Source organism: Protobothrops mucrosquamatus, unplaced genomic scaffold, assembly GCF_001527695.2.
Source record: "Protobothrops mucrosquamatus isolate PMUCROS unplaced genomic scaffold, P.Mucros_1.0 scaffold416, whole genome shotgun sequence".
In the NCBI taxonomy this organism is placed as follows: domain Eukaryota; kingdom Metazoa; phylum Chordata; class Lepidosauria; order Squamata; family Viperidae; genus Protobothrops; species Protobothrops mucrosquamatus.
In genome coordinates this window covers 264,964-285,439 of record NW_015386745.1, presented here as the reverse complement: position 1 = coordinate 285,439, position 20,476 = coordinate 264,964, and the positions used below count along the sequence as shown (strand labels likewise).

Here is a 20,476-nt window from a genome sequence, read left to right as displayed (position 1 = left end):
CTTCAACAGTATATTGATTGTGTTTTTGATTCTTTGGATTTTTTTTGTTTTGGTCTTTTATTATATTTTTAAACATTTCTTTTGTATTCTGTCCAGAATCATCAAAATGTATAGAATGCCATCAGATGAATAGTATTCTATATTTTATAAGTAAATATATAAACAAGCCAGCAGAATTTGTAGTATACAGTGTGTAACTACCTTTAATGAAATAGTGTCTTTTGTTTTTTCAGTGTTCCTTTACCCATTTTTCTCTACTCCTCTCACACACACCCAAAAAAAGAGAAGGTGGAACCCAAGACAAAGCTTGCTCTTAATTTCATCATTTGTACTTTCCAAGAAAAACCCAGAAGAGAAGAGAGAAAAACACATCCACCTCCTCTACTGACCCAGCAACACTATGGATCTTCAGACCCAGCTAGAGAACATGACTGAGAAGAACTGGAGCAAAGAGAAGATGGAGCTGTTGGAACGTTTTGACAGTGAAAGGAAAGAATGGGAATGCCAGTGGAAGGTCATGCAGAAGAAAATAGAAGAGGTATTGTGGATTATTTTCAACATCAGCTACAATGTCGGAACTAATGTGGTGATACTGTTTTTTTAAAAAAGGCGCCAGACTTTAGATTGCAATGGATTGATTAGCGACATCAGCCCACCATTTTTTAAAGTTGGGTGATGATACTATGATATTAGTCTTCCAATATTTTCTAGGCTCCAGTTTTTCAAAATTCTCAGCCATGCTGATCATTTCATTTAGGAATTATAGGCAAGATAATGAAGTTCAGGACATATATTAACTGTATCTTACTTTGAAGCATTCCTGACAAATGGTTGAAGCTACTTTAGTGAAAACCACCATGGAACATTTTTTTCTAATCACTCTGGGCTGTTTGTTCCATTACTAACCTGACATTACAATTTAAAAGGTTTTATTGGCTATTTTTCTATGTAAAACTATTTGTTGCAATAGAACTAATACCCAACATTCCTTACATTATTTTAACTAGACATGATTCTGTATTTCATGTCAACCACATTCTTTAAAACTGAAGAACAGATAAACACAGACAAAGCAGTGGATGCATTTAAAGTAACTATTTATGTAGATAATGATCAGAAATTACAAAATTGTTGACAGTTTCTTGGCTTGCAATTTGCATGTCTTTTACTGATAACATTTTAATTATTTTCCTCCCACATTTTCATTGTTTTATCACAAAGCAGACTTCAAAGCTAATGCTCGGGTTTAAGCAAAAGCAGTGGTTTGGTTAGCGTAGGATTTATTCATGTGAAGAATGACCCATTAAAATGTATGGAACTTGATAATGATGTATAGAGACCAGTTTGGTGCAGTGGTTAAGGCACTGCTACACAAGGCTAGAAACCGGGAAACCATGAATTCTAGCCCCACCTTAGATATGAAGCCGGCTAGGTTATCTTGCACTAGTTACATACTCTCTCAGTCTAGGGCAGGGGTGTCAAACTGGTGGCCCATGGGCTGGATGCATCACTCCGGATCCGCAAAGGCAAAAAACATCACGATATGTCACATGACACAATCGAGTTTGACACCTGTGGTCTAGGTCAAACCACTTTTGAAATCTGAAAACTCCAGGGACTGGTAAAGGCAATCACCAACAGTCTGCACTTGAAGGAATCAGTCAACAACTTGTAGGGACCAAAATAAAAATATGCTTAATTTCAGACCTATTGATTTTAATAGGTATAATTAAATCCTGAGTCCGATATCACTAATTTTTATGGATATTGCTTCCAAAGGCAAAGAATGACCAATTTTGTTTATTAACATGTAAAAAAATGCTTAGCCTGTAGAAGTAAGTGACATAAGATCACAACACTTTTATTCTGGTCTACTCTGCTATAATTAATAATGATATTCAGAATCATTATACTAGCCAACATGTCATAGCCAAGATATAAATCCGCCTAGAGTTACATAAAAGTAAGATAGGCAGTTATGTAAAACAAACAAATCGTATTTATATAACTCAGCACACAATTTTACCAGCCTACTGTTTTCCGGGTTTCTGTTCCGCTCAGGGCCCAGAGCAAGGATATTTTTCTTATGCTTTCATAATAAAGCACCCTGTTGAAATAATGGCTTTATCATCCCAAGTGTTAAATTAGCTGCCTAGAAATTTAGAGGTGCATTGACCCCTAATCCTTTCCCTTACTGAGTTTCTTAAGAATGTCCTAGATTCACAATAAAATTTCTTACTGTAATATTTTTAGTGCTTTATCCATTGAGCATTTTGTTCACCATTTTATGAATTGCGACAGTTTTGATAATGGATGTTATTTATTTCTCCAAATCATTGTGTACCATTTCAGCACATTTATTTCCATTTGTAGCCACTGTAATTATTCCACCTTAACTGAGAAACACTTCAGTTTGAGAGCTGATCTGATATAGTATTAGGGGTATAGTTGAAGTCTGGTCAGAACTCCTTGCAGTTGGCAGAAAGCATACATTCCAATGCTATATGTTTGAAACACAACCAAAATTTTAAAAGAGTTGTGGGATTTTCTTTGTAGTCTGTGACAAGGAAATGTGCTGCAGCAGCCCTTCATGTAATAGCTATTTTTTAAAAGAAAAGAAAAATTTCCAGATAGTTCAGCCAATTAATGATTTCAGATCCAGAAAACTGATGATATGCTTTGTTTAATCAGATGTGCGTTTGATCATATGGATGATCACATATCTGTGAGAGACTTTTTGTTTCTTTTCCAGCTTTACCAGGAGGTAAAATTAAGGCGTGAAAGCAATTCCAGTATCTCTGAGAATAAGCCCATTCATCACAAAGCAGAGCAACAGTCTTGCTCCCCCATCTTAGAATGGAGTGACCCACCAGGATTGTACAGCTGTTCACCAGATAAAGAGAGTTTGCAAAGCAAAGCTGAAAAGGAAAGCAAGTGTGTGAAAAACAAAAGGAGAAACCATGTTTTTGCAAAAGATCATCTCACTTTTGAAAATGCTAAGGAGTCCGAAGACTGTGTAGACTTGAAAACCACCAAGAATTACACTCAGGATCTCAATATTGTGAGTAAATGCATATTGTGAGTTGTCTCACTGAGGTTGAATGTTAACCAAGCTTCAACCTGTAACGCTGCAATAGTTTTATTATTGACTGTTTAAATATGGTTAGCTCATCTTTTCTAAACCAGCCAGAAAGTAACAAGAGCAGGTCAGCTGACTGTCCTAACTGGAACTAAATCAATATGAAAACATGCTAACTATAGCTGCATGAATATGAATGTAGGTCTTCAGTACCAAAAATATCTTCCCTAAATACAGAAGTAACTTGTCAATCCACGATTTTCTACTCCCTTCAGTTTGTTGTTATTTTAATAGAACCTCTTAAGCAGTTGGTGGCATAATGCAGTCATTATGTTAGATCCCTGCGAAGCAAGGTTTGTAAATTTGGAACCAACCTTGTAAATGCTTCTCCTCCATCTTTTACTTGAACCTCTGAAAAAAACATTCTCTTCACGGCATTAATCATAGTTTTTTATTACATGCCTAGTTTCTAATTTTTCTCATATTATAGTATTTTTCCCCATTTCTCTAATGATTTGTAAATTGCAAGAAAATCAACACATTCACTTTAAAAAAATTTTTAATTTGTTTAAGAGAAAGAAATACGAATTGGGAATTGAAATTGCAAAAGAATCCCCCCTTCCAGTCTTTATCATTGCTAAGGTAAACCAGACTCCATCACTGCGATGCTACAAAACTCCAGTTTAGAAACCCTGATTATAGGAAGATCTGGACTTTCAATAATCACAGTTATGTCAATGATTATGCAGTAGAAACCCAGCTAATGCTTAAAAGAAAAAAAAAGTCTCAAAGAAATGGAAAAAAAGGGTATCTCCTAGTGAAGACTTTGTGGCAGCTCAAAACTGGCTCTCTATATATCTGATCAGATGATATTCGTTTGATTCTCGTGCTGAATCTTTTTCTTTTCTTTTCTGGCTTTGTGCCAGTTTATTTAAAACTGGAACAAAACTGGTATTCTCTTTTGCAGTAATAGAGCTTGCAGGCTACCCATTGCCTCATAAGCAGAAATCCTTGCCTCCCTTTGTTTCCTAGTTCCTGGGTTCAAATGAGCAATTTTATTTTAAAGTAGTTGTTTAGGGGGAAAATACCCTGTGCTTGAATGGTATTAAAGAACAGAGAAGGAAGAAACTGACAGAATCAAGGGGGGAGGGGGGAAAGTGAAGATCTACAAATTTTAAAAACAGTCTGTTTCAGTCCTAGTTGCATTTTAAAATGGCTCTAGTAGGATTATGTAAGTGTTCACAAATCCATTGTTCAGCATCTATTTCTCTCTCTGCATCCATTGTGAAAGTATTGGCAAATACTTTAATTGCCAAACCATCTATAGAGATTATAACTTCAGATCCTTTTCTACGCAATTCCTGGATAATAACAAGGTGATGTGAGTCTGGTTTTGTTTTTTTAACAAGCCATCATCTATCATATAACTTCCTATTTGTTGCAAATTGTGGGAGGGCCAGAAACCATTTGTCTTATTTTATGTTTTGCATAGACGAAGGAAAAGGAGTTTTTTTATATTTTCAGGACTAGGCAGTTGAGGATTAGGAAAAAAAATTTTTTTTGCATTGTTCAGTTGGTGCTAGAGAATTAATGCTGAGTAGTTCATGAAGTTCTCAAAATATTCCCTTTGTTTTAAAACCAATAGCTGTGGAAGGAGTAAACACAGTGAAAGTGTGGGTCTTCCCTGTCATATGCTCTTGTGCTGTGTTGGGACCACAACTTCTAGAATTTCTAGCTAGGAGTTAGCACATGATTTGCAAACTGCGGAATGTAATATACTAGCTTGTTTACTCATATAGATGATCTGAAGTCCAGTATATATTTTGAAGTACAATTCCCCAAATCTCCTGCTGTTTGTTTTGCTGAGGTGGTGTCCAAAAATTATAAAAAGCTACTTCTGATTTATTTCAATAACATAAATCTTGCTTTTCTATAATAAGTACCAAGATAGTTCACAAGAAAATACCATAGCACAAAATCATAAACATAATCAAGCCATAATTTAGTTGCCTGTCTATATTTCAGAAAAGTTGGGCATTTCCTCTAACATAGAACATGCACCTTTGAACTTATTATTATTTTACATATTCTATATGAGAACTGGATTGTAGTCAGGTATTTCCGTTTCTCTTTCTCAAGGCTCTTAAAGAACTTGCCAAAGTAAGTGAAGACTTGTGTACCTACCAAGAAGAAATCCGTAAGAAAGCCAACCATCGAAGGTAAAATTATCAGATTTTTTTTGTTACATAAAGATTTGCTTTTTTAATTAAAAAAAAAGATAAAGGTACCCCAAGTCCTGCTTTCTGCCTGAAATTAAGTTTTCTGAGTGAAAGCTCTCAGCACTTTTGCAGAAGTATTCATCCCACGATAGATAGATAGATAGATAGATAGATAGATAGATAGATAGATAGATAGATAGATAGATAGATAGATAGATAGATAGATAGATAGATAGATAGATAGATAGATAGATAGATAGATAGATATATGATAGACAGACAGACAGACATGTGCGGGAAGACAATATATTTCTATAATACTCTAGATTGATTAGAGTGTGATACAGACCCAATCAGCAGGACTAGTTATGGTTCAAACAGCTGTGCATACTGATCAACTGAGTTATTTAAGTAAGGAAGCATAATTAGATAAATGAAAGATAAGCATGGGATGCGAACCCAACCCCAATGTCCCCTCCAAGAGCATCCTGTTCCTCCCGAAGAAGTGACTGAGAGAAGTGCCAAAAGACTTCCTGAGTGGCATGAAAGGTACTTTTAGAAATACAGGTCAAATCTTTAATTGTACTTCTTTGATATCTGGGGGGGGGGGAAATCTGTGGATTTATGATGCTAACATGTTCTATTATTTTCAAAGGGGCTTGTTTGTTATTTACCTGTTTTTCTTGTCCATGCAGGAAGAAAATATTTCCTTTCCTTGGAGAATCCATTGAAAGTGGGAATGCACTGATTACTCAAGAGACAAGCCATGCATATCGTAAGAGCCCACAACCGGCTTCAGCTGCCTCTGAGATGGAAAAGCAAAATAACAGAAAGAATCTGATTAGCACCAACAGGCATTTGAAGGAAATGCCATCAACTGCTTTTTCTGGGGTTGAGGAAACCAGTTTTTTGCCTTGGCAAAGACAAGAAGGGCCTCCTGTTCCCCCCAGGAGCACCTCTCGGCATTTGACGAACTCTCTTGCAGATGTTTCTGAAGCGTTAGCTAAGCACGCTGAGCAAAGAAATAGCTGCAAAACACAGGAACATCCAGATGGAAGTCCATTAATTTATCCAGCTGCTCCACTGACAATGTCAGATGAATGGAAATCTCTTAGTGGGCCTACAGAAAATCAGGATCAGTACAATGACCACAAAATTCCAGCAGCAGTTCTTCACACTGTGTGGTCTTGTGATGCAAGCAAAATTGAAAATGGACCAGAAAATGGCTCTTCCAGACAGGCTCTCCAGAAGGGCTCTTCTGATGGATATATGATGACCCCAAAACAGCATCCCAAATTTCAAAGTAATCTTTATGCTGAGGCATGTGATACACTGGAAGATTCTGGATATGAAACTGGAAAGACTCAACGCAATGAAACACTGGAAGCTAAAATTGATGAGTTCAACCGGACTGTATTTCATACAGATAAAGGTAAAAAATGTCTGCTGCAGAACCAAACAGAGCTGCTTGGTGTTCCTAAAGCCCATTGCGGACTGCAGGACAGTCTGAACAATGGGACACAAAATGAAGAGTCGACCTGTGTTTTGAATTCCAAGCTGTCTTCAAAGAAGGAAGAAAAAGCAAACAGGCCTAATAAAGATGTTAAAACAAAACGACAACAAAAGCAAATAAATGGAGTTTTAAGTGGCTACCAGCACATGCTTCATGAACATGACTGGAGGCCAAGTAATTTGTCTGGTCGTCCACGATCAGCTGATTCAAGGTCCAACTACGGTGTTGTTGAAAAGTTGCTGAAAAACTATGAAAAACAAGTGCAATCTGAGGCTGAATTTACTGAGGGCAGCTGCAAAAAAACGGGTCATTATCCAGTAATCCAGACAGTGCAAGGAAAGCAGGAGCAGCAGAAGAATTCAGTGAGACACCTTGGACTATACACCAAGCATGGAAAAGAGAAGCAGAAATTTCCTGAGGTATGCTTTGAACATGACATTAGTCTACTTTTAACTTCTTTAAACTGCACATGTTATTCTTCAAGAATTCTGAAACATATCACTGAGGTTGTTAATACTGGACTTCAGGACCTAAATCTGAATTCCAGTCATGAAGGTTGGTGCAGGACCTATGGGGGCTGATGCTGGTTGCCAAGTATCTTTTTCTGCTGCCATCCCATATCTCAAATTTACATCCAGGGTTGATGGCTTAGTGTCTCTTCAGAAAACTGTCAAGCTGAGATTCGGGCATGACTATTATCTTTAGATCCCTGGAGAGACACTGTCCTTGAGAAATGAATCAAGTGAGAATTCTGAGGTGTTCACTGAGCAGAGTGCCAATTTCCTCATCCTGGATTTAAGTGTGAGAAAAGGAAAGGCGTACTCTTTCCCATTAACCATCAAACTGTATAGAGGGGAGTGAGTGTAATTATTTTCCTGTTTTACTTTACAGGACTTATAACCCCTCCTGTCAAGTCTCAAAGAACTCTAGCCAATGTGCAATATCAAACAAACAGAAAACTCAGAACAGTATCAAAAACAAAAATACAGAAAGGAAAGATAAAAATACACAACTCAAACACAAGATAGGAGCTCACAGTCAGCTGGGGTTCAGAAGTATAGAAATAAAGATAATGGTGGATAGATGAAAAGAAGGTTGAGAAAGTGACTTAATAGGCAGAGATCTGAGCAGGAAAGTGGTAGGAGGACACAGCAATGGAGATGAAGGGGTAGACGGTGAACAGATGTTCCTCCAAACCTTATTTATTATATCCTCACCACAATATTATGAGGTCATGCTGAAAGAGTAGCCGACTCAAGGTCATATAGCAAACTGTGTAGCTGGCTGTTAGAAGTTAAATAGCGGATACATTTCACATAGACAAACATGGTAAAAATCTTGCCCAGGTTTTCTTATTATTCCTCCCATGCAAAGAATTTTGACCCCCAAATTCTTTAAAACTACAGCAGAGTTGTTGAACAGAGCAGAACCACACACAATCTGGGCCAGCTACATGAAGATGCAGAGTCCAATCTTACGTGTATTTAAACAAAAATAGATCCAAGGGCCTATTTATTCTAAAGTAAATGCATAAAAATATTGTAAATAGTGCATTCGGTTATGATAAGTTGTACAATTAACTATACACTGACTTTCTTTGTGAATAAACTCACAAGGCTAGGCTGAAGGGATAATGCATTCCAATTAGTAATACAACATTTCATTTATCTACAGCATTAACATAACATCTGTATTGTCCCACTCTTGGCAATCTTACAGTATAAACATTAATTCAATAAAGTAATAAAAACATTAATAAAATAGGCATACTGCTCTCCCACTAAGTTTCCAGGGTCTCCAAGGGCTGCTTAACAATGAAGGTTTTTAAGAGCCCCTTTCAGTTAGAAGGGCAGGGGGCCAACTCTCTCTTGGTCCCATAGAGTTGGAGCTACAGCCAAAAAGGCCTGTCTTTCTTCTGGTCCAAGCCCCCTCATTTCATGCTGGGGTGGCTTCCTGATCAGAGCCTTTGCTTGATGACTAACATACCAGACAAACTCATTTTGGACAGATAGTCCCTGAGGTAGTCAACTCCCATTGGGCAACGTCCTACAGTTCAATATCCCAGTTGAAAGGGCTTTCTGACCTACTTCATTAATCTTCCTACTCTTACATTGAAGTCAGTAGGATGGATTCAAAGGTGTGTCCATGCATGGGGGCAAGAGGAGAGTGATTGTGCTCACCAGCTCATGTATCACTGGATCAAGATATAGCAGTATCTAGTGGTGAACTGAGTGCTAAAAGGACTTGATAAATAATAGTAATCACCCAATGTTAGAGAGATATAGAGTGAACTGGCATTTTTGATCAAGAATGTAAGTGCAGCATTTGGAAAAGTTAGTTATCATGAAGTAAGAGGTCATGAAGGGAAGGAACTCTCAGTATTGTTTCTTTCCTGTAAAAAGAGGGCAACCGTTGACAGATCATTCACGCAACTGGCCAATATTCTTTCCCTCAGCTGGCATATATTTATTTTTATTTAATATTTATTTAAATTGCAGTTCTGCTATTTACGTACTTCTAAGGAGAAATTACGATGATTAAACCTGACCTTAAAATATAATCAGTGCAGAGAGAAGTGCAGAAGTTAAAAGAAGTGTCTGCTAAAACACAATTCTGCCTAAACTCAGGGACTTTTTTTGCTTATATGAAACGGGAAACTGAGCCTCTTAGAGTAGAACTGCCACTTTCAAACAGCTGGACGCTTAAAACTGAGCAAAGTTGAAAAGTATTTCATGCACAAACAACTCTTTGGGAATGATCTTCTACTACTAAAGTATAAGTGAAGGAAAAAAGTATTTGATCCCCTGCTGATTTTGTACGTTTGCCCACTGACAAAGAAATGATCAGTCTATAATTTTAATGGTAGATTTATTTTAACAGTGAGAGAAAGAATAACAACAACAAAAATCCAGAAAAACGCATTTCTTAAAAGTTATAAATTGATTTACATCTTAAGGAGTGAAATATGTAAGTATTTGATCCCTTATCAATCAGCAAGATTTCTGGCTCCCAGGTTTCTTTTATACAAGTAATGATCTTAGATTAGGTGCACTCTCTTAAAGGGAGTGCTCCTAATCTCAGTTTGTTACCTGTATAAAAGACACTTGTCCACAGAAGCAACTGGACTGTTTTTCCTTGAAGCCGTTTTGCTTCCCATCCAAGAAGCTTCTTGAATGAGAAGCGAAATAACTTCAAGGAGAAAACAAAGTCCAGTTGCCTTTTGAAAAAGCATGTTTGGGACAACCATGATCTGGATTATTGAGAATCTGTATAGACAGCTAGTATTATGTGTGTTTCAACATAATATACAGATTTAACCCAAATAAAGCCAGATGTAGAAATTTTTGCATAATTTGAGTTGAAGCTATTTAAGGGGAGATTACAACTGCAAAACTCAGTCTCCTTGTTTGTATGGATGAAAAAGGCTGTAAGTCAGGGGTGTCAAACTGCCGGCCTGTAGGCCAGTTGCATCATGCAGAGGCTGCGCCCACCCCAGCTCCAGTAATGTGAAAAAAGTCACAACACATCGCAACATGTCATGTGACACAGCGAGTTTGATACCTTGTGCTGTAAGTGGCTGCACACGTGGATATTTTGTCATGACTTTTTATTCATAAAATACTTAAATACAACAAAAGCAATTTCAGGAAGTCTTCAAAGGTCCTAATGGATAAAGTGCAAACAAGTTGCCATTTAATCCTTCAGTACCTTATCTTTTTTCCCCCAGCAGGGTGCAAAAAATTGTGTATGCATTTAAGATCCTGAGTACATATTGACAGAGGACTTGCACACATAACAGTCATCAAAAGGCCATTTACTTTGTAGCTTGGCTCATTCTACAAGTTGGCGGTGCAAAGAGAGGGTAATCTGCTTTCATTCTAAATTAAAGCCACTTAGGCATTTTGTGTCTTACTTACATGTCACATATTTCTTTGACATGTGCAAGAGTTCTTTGGTCATTACATCGGTGCATTACTATGTAAATGGTAAATACATTCTCCAGGTCTTTTAATAGCTTGAGGCCACCTGTTGCAAAGCTGACCACGTTCACCATGCCATTCTCTTCAGATTCCTTGGATGCTTTTGAAGGGTTTTCTTTGGAGGTCTTAACCCAAGCAGACACATTTGTGTTATAGGTATCTGTGGCAGCCAAGCAGTCAAATGACAAGGCATTTTCGCGGCCAGCTCGCCCAGCAAACCGACGCTTACCTTCCAGATGGGCCTCCAGGTCTCCGTCAGCACCACCAGCAATGAGAAGAACACTTTTGAATGAAATTGCTTGAGACATTTCAGTGGGTCTGAACCTACTTGTGGATTCAGGAGTGATGTGAAAGTCCTGTCTTTTTTAAAATGCTCTTTTCCATATTCACAACCAGAACTAGTTCTATGCAACTCTACAATGGTCAATAATAACCAGCTTTTTGACTTGATGAAAAAACTCTTTGGATTCTTTGATCATTCTTACTGTCTTCAGTGTTTTATCAGTTACATTAGGATTCCCTTTTCCATGACTGTGTGTTTAAGCTCATAGTAATTTTTCTTTGAATATCATGTCATTATTCATCTCTTTAATCTGTTTTTAATTTAAATTGAGTGCTGTACATTCTGACTTCTCCCACAAAGGGCAGGAAGAAATGCCATGTGCATGATCAGGTCATGTTAGATGCATGTGTTGAAATAGCAAGTGCATTTAGTTTTAACACTATAGAAAAGATTATTGCCATACCAAGATGCCTACATATAGTCAGGCATTTTCCAATGTTTGAGATTTGTTTGAAGGTTTGCCTGAATGAATGAATATATCAATATAGTCCCTGGGAGAATGAATAAGAAGAGACCCATTGGATTATGCAAAAGCTCATCTAGTCCAACATGCTATGTCTCCCAGGGACCAATATATCCCAGGGAAATATATCCCTGCCAATACTTACATTCTGTATATCTTTTATAGGCTTTACCGGTCTAGTATTTAATATAAAAAAAATCTAACATGCATTTTTTGAAAAATGCATGCTAACAGATAGAAAGGTACTTGCAATGATGTCATAGAAGCTGAATGGACTGGTTTTTTGTTCATGCTTCATGTGTTCCTCTTAATCTTCCATTCTTGAAATGTTGCAATGCTTAATTTGAAGTTTTACTAACATTTTTTCTAATTCAAAGCATCTACTTATAACTATTAGCTTTTCTGAATGTACAAGCATTTCTAAAAAGAACTTCTATTATTTCATTCAGTGTTATATGGCTCAGAAACTAGACTAAGATAATAGCATAAGAAGAAACTTGTTGGATTGTGCCTAACACCCATCCTGTCCCCGGGACCAACCATATGCAGTAGGACATGAAGCGGAAAGCCTCTTTTTTCCACCCCTAGTTGCTAGCATTTCAGGTAGTCTGTTTTTAGACTTGAAGATAACATGCAGTAGTCCTTGACAGCCATGGTAAGCTTATTTGATCAGCAGCATGGGTTGAGTCTGGAGAAAGAAGGAAACAGATGTCTACTCAGCATCTCAAGAGCAAAGCTAAACTTATCAAGAGAGACAGATCTTTCTGTGCAACGTATCCCTTGTCCTGATATGACCACTGTGCCAGCTGCATCCAGGGATAGATAAATGTGCGTTGTAACAATGTCTAGACATACAAATGGATAAATTAATAGCATGGAGACAAGCTTTACAAACAGATTTGTGATCGCATGATGGCTCATGTAATTTTTTAATTCCACATATTAGCCCTTTTCTCCATTTGCCTCATTGTGAGAGCATACAAAATAGCCTTGAGAACATACGAAACTACTTTTTTGGACTCCTGCTTAGCAAAGACGGCAGCTGCCAGCTTACCATGGCTGATCTAGAAAAAGCTAAATAGAGCCAGCCCTGGTGAGTACTTGGATGAAAGCTAACCAGAGATCCCAGAGCTCTATATTAGACTGAGAAGTCCAAAACAACTATTTCAGAACAAATCAAGGCTAAAACCTTCTAATCTGTTTGCCAAGCAAGCAAAATGATCATGTCTACATAGCTGACAGAAGTTGAACTTGGTTTAAGGAAGACTTTATTTTACTGAACTTCAGATAGCCAAGGCAACCACATAATTCTGCTGTCTTGACTGATAGAAATGGCTGTCAGTTATGAGTTCACTTGATTTTGGCACAAGCTTGTCGGAGTGTGTAAATATTGCATCAAGATGGGATTGCTGTGGTGCCAGAAATCCTAGACGAATGCCATTACAGGCATGTATTTCCCTTAATCTATCCCTGTGTTGTTGGCTGTTGACATGCTATGTATGTAGCCTGGTTTATTTCTCTTACCAGCAACTGAATGAAATATCAATTCTGCAAAGCTGCCTTATTGAAAGTTATTAAAAAAGCTTCTTCCTCATTAGGTGTCATGAATGGCAATTACCTGGTTGAGCTAGAACAAAGAGGCAATTCTGTTCTATCAGCTTGGTCTTTAATGTCTCATTCTCCACTTCACATCATAAAAAGTAGCATTTTAGGCCATAACATCTCTGACATATCTATCTAAGGGGTCTGTTCTTAGGGTAGGAAAGAGAGACCCTTCAGTTGCTTTTGTGAAGTAATCATGATACCTTGGAGAAAATGGCTGTATTTTTCAAACAGCAATTATATTATCTTTGCCTTGTCATAAGACCCAGACAGAATTGCTTGGCATGTATAATGCAGTAATTAATTTTATAGAACCTGTTCACAGCAATCCGTATATTGTACCTGGTGTGCAACTCTGTGTCAATGATTCATTTTCACATTCCCATGTTTTATGGTATTGCTATTCATAGTGAATAACAACATAAGAGGGCATGGTGGCCTAGCGGTTAAGATGCTGGGCTTGTCTACCGGAAGGTTGGCAGTTCAAGACCCAAGTACCACATTAAGGTGTGAGCTCCCATTACTTTCCCCAGCTCCTGACCACCTACCAGTTCAAAACCATATAAATGCAAGTAGATAAATAGTTACCACTTCTAGTGACTAGATGCACAAGTTGTGTTTTTCTTCAGGGGAAAATTGAAATTCTAAGGATGTGGACTTTCTGCCAATTTCTATAATCCCCACGTTATTTTTTAATTGTGTAACTGCATAGAAATATATTTGGGTGTTTTTGTTCTCTTACAAATTGTTGTTTATTTGTATGCTGGCAAAATAACAAAGGTTATTCTAGCAATGTAGAAAATACAGAATGCTTTCCACCAGTGGGTTTCCTTTTCTTATCTCTCTGACTTCAATATGATCTAGCTTACTGGTATAAGAAGCTTCCTCATTCACTGGCCCCAAAGAAGTGCCACCAGGGTCCCTCACAATGAATGGGAAAGATAATTTTTGAAACAATCTGTGCACTTCCCAGTCAAATCCACACTACTGCAATTTAGCAGCTTTAGAAAGTGACAGATGTTCACCACAGAATTTTTGTCACATACACATTCCGTTGTCAAATCCTGAACAATAAAAGATGAAATTATTTTCAGAGCCTAGAACAGCTTGTTAATCTGGGCATCCACAAATGTTGTTGGGGATAGTAGCTGCAACTGTTGTTTTTATTGCAAATAAGCAAACTCACTCTGCTCATTTGTCAAAAATATGGAAATTAGTTGAATATAGTTTTGGATTTGCTCATCAAAATCACAGCGACTTGTTTAGAAATCAGATCTCACTTGTTTACCTGATTCCATTATTATTTATCAAAAATCAGAACAAAACTGAATTTTGTTTTATTGTTAGCATGGGGAGTTATTGGCAGTCTATATTTTTGTTGGCATTATTCTTTTACACTTTTTCTAGCTTCAGATTACAACTGAAACTCTTTATTTGTTATTGTAATATTAAGTGGGAATTGCCTGAAGCCTTATATAGTACTGTAAACCCAGTCTGAATCCTTCTAGTCGGCTTTAGGATCCCCCTTAAAAACAGCCTGGTCTGATTTTCTACACTTATATAAGGATTTTCTATTACTGTACCCCACCACACATATTGAGCCAATCATATTGTAGCCACAACTAGACCTTTCATGAAAATTCATGGTTGCAAAAATGTGACCACACTCTTCCAACATTGCAGGGAACAGAAACTTAGGAAAAGAAGATATTGTTCAGAAACATGGACCTGGAATGTTTGTGTGTCTCTGCATGGTGCCAGGTACAAAGTACAGTGATACCTCAGTACTCATTGTTTTTCAGATGTGTGGAAAGAAGAGATGGGGATTGTTTCTTGAAGAATTGTGGCAGGTCACCTTAGAAATTAACCCCCATAGGAGGGTGGGACATGTCACCTAATATTCATGCTCCTACTTATCTTGAGATGTCATCAAACTGAGGTTTGTGCCTTAATCACCTTCAGTTAATAGTATCTTGGAAAGGTATTGTTACTGTAAAATCTCAACCAAATGGCTGCCCACTTTTCCTTACATGGTTAAATCTCTCTCTGTTGTTCAATCTATAATGATCTGTTTGTTGCTATATTGTCATTTATTAGAACAGGTCTGCATTTTGGTACAGAATATATTAAATCTATTCAAATCCTGAGTTGTTTCTAGGAACATAGAGCATTACTCCTTGTTCTGTGAGTATTTTACAAAATGTGTTTAAAATTTCTTGCGTAGGCGGCAGTTGCACAAATGCAATAGCTCATTTTAATGCCAGTCCCAGCAGAAAACAAAAGGCAAATTACCAAAGGATGATAACTAATTAATTTTGCACGGTAAAAATTTATTCCTAAGACCAAATATGGGAAAAATAACAGAGAAGAAATTTAAGACAGCATTGCGTCCCTCCAGCAATTCATGAAAAAACAATTATTTTGTCCACCGTTACACTTTTCTATTTGTTTTGTTGAAATGTTCTATCATATTTCTGTTTTGGAAGAGTGACTTGAAATTTTGCCAAGGTATATAGCATGCATGATTGAGGGGTCAACAATCCCTATAAACACTGTCCATATTGAGTGTTCTTTAATAAAATGCTTAGCTAATCTTTGTGTGCAATGGCTCCACGTTCCGTTACCTAGAAGTTGTCAGATATTGTCACCTTGTCTGAGTTGAAATAGAAAACCCCTACACAGCTTAGACTTGCCTGTAATTTTTGAAAAGTATCCATTTATTTCTGTGTTCTTTCATCTGTTAACAATTCACAAGAAGATCAGCTCTCTTATCTGTGACTGCTGAATTTATACCGGACCTTTGATGAGAGCCCGAGGTAGGTGCCTCCTCCTTCAGGCAGTTTTCTAAGTCCCTTTTTAAAAATGAGAACTGAGTTCAGAAGAAGATGCAAAAGGAACCTGCATTTGTTCCCACTGTAGAACAAAAGCAGAAATTGTTTTATCTATTGTTAACCTTTTTTATCACCTCTTTATGGAGCCTATAATTTGGGGGGGGGGAGGGACTTTTACAATGCTATGTTATCTGAAGCTGAATAAATGTGTATAAATCAGGAGAGGAGAACCAGCTGGCAGGAATAAAATACACAATTCTGGAACTTCTTTCATATCACAGATATATTTATGATCAGTATGTCCGGGTATGTATTGTCCATCCACATTATCATTTAGAAAAGATTAGTTGTAAAAATGATTTTGTTTCTCAGTTCTACAGAAATGTTTTGTTTTGTTTCAAGAACTAAGCTACATTGAAGTTGCCAAAATAAATACAGAGAAAAGGAGCATATAGCTATAGTTATTTTAAACCAGCTATAAGCCCATTCAGTGTGCTTTTGTTGTATATACCATGAATGTATGAGTTCAGAGCAGTTACAGCCAGAGAAGAAAGGGACCTTCTTCCTCTGAAAACAGATAATCTGCCTGTTCCACTGACTATATCAGAGGCCATATGAAAAGGGAATAAGCCAGTGGTTCTCAACCTTTTTAATGCCGCGACCCCAACCGGTCGTAAGTTGAGGACTAAACAGGTCGTAAGTCGAGGACTAAACAGGTCGTAAGTCAAGGACTACCCAACCGGTCGTAAGTCGAGGACTTTCCCTGCCCAGGAGCGCCGCGCATGCGTGGTTCCGCCCCCTGCGCCAGCCGAGGCGTAGCTGGCAAGCGGCAGAGACGGAGCAGGCCGACCACCAGCTGGCCCAGCTCAAGGGAGGTAAGGCACCCGCCGGAAAAGGGGGAAAAAATGGCGGACAGGCTTGCTTGGCGACCCCCGTGAAATGGTCGATCGACCCCAAATGGGGTTGCGACCCATAGGTTGAGAACCACTGGAATAAGCCAACAACAGTGATGCGACAGAGAAACAGTATAATCTAATGGTTAAAGCTTTGGATTTGGAGTGGGGAGATCCTGGATCAAGTCCCCATCTGGGCATAAAGCTCTGTGCATGACATTAGCACAATCATACTCTCAGCTCCAACTTAAAGACAGTAGGCCAAAGTAAGAGGAAACCATTGAAACTGTTCTGAGAGCTTGAGGGAAAACGGGATGTCAATAAAACAAGCCAACAAACCACCTTGGGACTTAATTTACTTGGCTGCATCTCTGGATCCAATGTAGTAAAATAAAAGGTAGTCAGCAAATAGACTTGCTCCCCCTTCTAATTCTGCAGAGATGAGTGTACCATCTTCGCTGCAGGCTAATCTTTTGACCTAACAAAAGCTCTTAGTGGACTATGGCAGTTACTCTGCTAAAAGAACAGAAGTCTCTTATCAGCTGGGAATTGGTAATACATGCTGCTCCGTGGACCTGGAGAATGGTTGAAATGAGAGCAAAACTAACTGCGATGGCAGCATTTCTGAATGAAAAATGGCTTTGTTGCAGACATCCTATAAAAGCGTTGGGGGACGCAGCATTTTCCCTCCATATCTCTCCAGTACCCCAACCCCTTGAAAGTCAAAGATTAAAAGTCTCTTTTCCTGGCAATTGTACTTTGATAAATAATCCCTGAGATAGATAGATAGATAGATAGATAGATAGATAGATAGATAGATAGATAGATAGATAGATAGATAGAAAGATAGAAAGAGAAAGAGAAAGAGAAAGAGAAAGAGAAAGAAGGAAAAAGTTGATCATGATGAAAATATAGAACTAGAGAAGAAGCCACCCAGAATCACTTGGTTGAATTGGGTGGCTATAGATTAAATAAATACATAAATACAGGTAGCCCTTGACTTACGACCACAATTGAGCCCAAAATTTCTGTTGTTAAGTGAGACATTTGGTAAGTGAATTTTGCCCCATTTTATGACTTTTCTTGCCACCATTGTTAAGTAAATCGCTGCAGGTGTTTAAAATTAGTAACATGGTTGTTAAATGAATGTGGCTCTCCATTGACTTTCCTTGTCAGAAGGTAGCAAAAGGGGATCATATGACTCCAGGACATTGCAACTGTCAAAAATATGAATCAGTTGCCAAGCATCTGAATTTTGATCACATGACCATGGGGATGCTGCAGTGGTCGTAAGTGTGGAAAATGGTCATAAGTCACTTTAATGCCGTTGTATCATGAAATGAACTCTTGTAAGTCGAGGACTACCTGTACATAAATAAATAAATAAAAAACTTTGCTTCTCCAATCTCCATTCATTTTACTTTTGAATGAATCAGGAGAACTTGGTCTGGTTGCAGATAACAAGGGAAAGCAATGTGTTTTATTGCAATGTGTTTCCTGGAAATGGCAACCCTCTCACCCCCTTCACTCAGCAGTATGAAGCATGGACCTGGCTACAAGCCATTAAAAACCATACTACTCCTTTTAAGAATGTATTACTTGACCTATAGCTAGAAGCTCTCATGGCAACCTACAAGAAAAACACTAATAACATCCACATATCAAATCAAATAAAGCAATCCGTTAAAATAGCAGCTGAATTCCACACAGACAAAAGCATTGCAAGAAAATCTTAAAAATGCCATCAAGATAAAATCTATTCTTTTTCTAAAAAGAAGAATACATGGATGAAATGGTCTGAAAGAAGGGAAAAAAACTGTTCCTGGTTCAGAAAGGACTAATAATGAATTCTCTGACAGCCAATGTTTGCTTGTTAATCTTAGAACACTGCCAATTACAAGACAGGAGAGAGAACGATATTAAATTTGAGCAGACTAGGTGTTAAACATTTAACTGCATTTTTTACTATTTGACTTTCTTCAGCCTTGTTTAATTGTGCTTTGTCTGTCCTGCAGGATTTATTAACCTGCCCTACAGAACTTGCAGAGCTAAGCTCCTCAGCCCTACGGTGGAGATATTCACTCCAAGCCATTTATCATTTAGTTTCTGTTTAATGGAAGCTCCACCCACCGGCTGATTACATCCCAGATTCATTATCTTTAGAATTCAAGCGTTGCAATTTGATCTCATACTAGGAACCAACTCCAATTGCCTCCCAGTGATTGATGGTGGAGAAGATGGAAGAAGACCTGGCAAACAAGGCACTTCCATTTAATCAGAGAAGGAGGAGGGTGTCCTAACTCTAATATTTTTGTTTCCAAAATACAGGAAGAAGGATAAAATAGCAGTTAAATTCAACACAGAGAAAAACATCGCAAGAACATCTTAAAATGCCATCAAAATAAAACCTCTTCTTTAAAAAGTCCAATGTATTGGTAGAACATGTGGATGACATAGTTTGAAAGAAGAAATTCCCATACACTCTCAGGAGACACCTGCTGGTACAGTTCCAGGGGCAATGGAGAAAATAAATGAGAAGAAATCTAGAAGAAAACATTGGAAACCAGTGAAGAATCAAAATGGATATTCTTCCCCAAGCAACCTCATGCCAGTTCAGATTAACAGAATATTAAAAAACAAATAAACAATAGGCTGCAATTGCAAGGCAACCCTGATGTATGTATTAAAAGATCTAGAAGTGCTCTTGATGGGACTTGTGGAAAAATAGGACTGGTCTTGTGAGTCAGATGGTTGATTCACCTCTCTGTTTTATTGACCAGCTCTAGATCCAGAATAACAAACAGGATTTCCCCAGGCTTAGTGGGATCATTAAAGTTAGGACCTTTTCGTACAAAGCATTCAGTGAAGTGACCAGCCTTTCCAAACAAAGATTTGTATTTGGGTATAGCTGGATCAGAATACATGTTGACTCAAGTTCTTCTCTTCACACAAGGAATATTTTGTGCTTGCAGGCCTTTTGGGAGAGCAAAAGAAGGATTCAAGCCAGGACAGAATTGATATGCTTAAGTGTGCATGTTGAACCTGTGGTTAATATGCAAAGGAAGATAAATCTCCTGTGAAAGAGTTTGTGTTCTCAAACTTTGAGATTAGGATAGGCTCCTCAGGTAAGATTAACTTGCTGACATTAAAAAAAAGAAGGCGGTAGATATTAAAAAGTCAACACTGTTTGAAAGCAAGACTCAGAATGGATTTGTAACATTTCATCTGAGCTATATAAGTGGATGACTGATCCTCAGCCAGCGCACCTGAACCAGTGTGCTGGACTGCCTCCCTTATGCCACAGTGACTCCAAACAAGGTGACATTCATGCATCATGCTTAGGTTGCCTTCAGGGTTTACCTCTTTTCAGGGTATACTGAACTTTGTACAATCCAAACGAACTGGGTCCACACAACCTGGTAAGCCACGCAAAATGCCAACAAAGCTCACTAATGTATGGTTAACCTTAACTGATCTGGGAGCGGTGTCTGAATGCTTGTGTGGAATGTTCATTTGACCTAGCAAATTGCATGAGTGAAGACAGACCTAACTT

At 37.9% G+C, this 20,476-nt stretch overlaps 1 protein-coding gene across 1 annotated transcript; it reads left to right on the top strand.

Moving 5' to 3' along the window:
• The first annotated feature begins 238 nt into the window (after positions 1–238).
• On the top strand, positions 239–11,145 carry KIAA0408 (KIAA0408 ortholog). Its single transcript, XM_015816243.1, has 5 exons — positions 239–538; positions 2,753–3,061; positions 5,219–5,298; positions 5,994–7,230; positions 10,948–11,145. The coding sequence occupies exons 1-5, from the start codon at positions 401–403 to the stop codon at positions 11,092–11,094; spliced, it is 1,911 nt and encodes a 636-aa protein (XP_015671729.1). The 5' UTR covers positions 239–400; the 3' UTR covers positions 11,095–11,145.
• Positions 11,146–20,476: the final 9,331 nt, after the last annotated feature.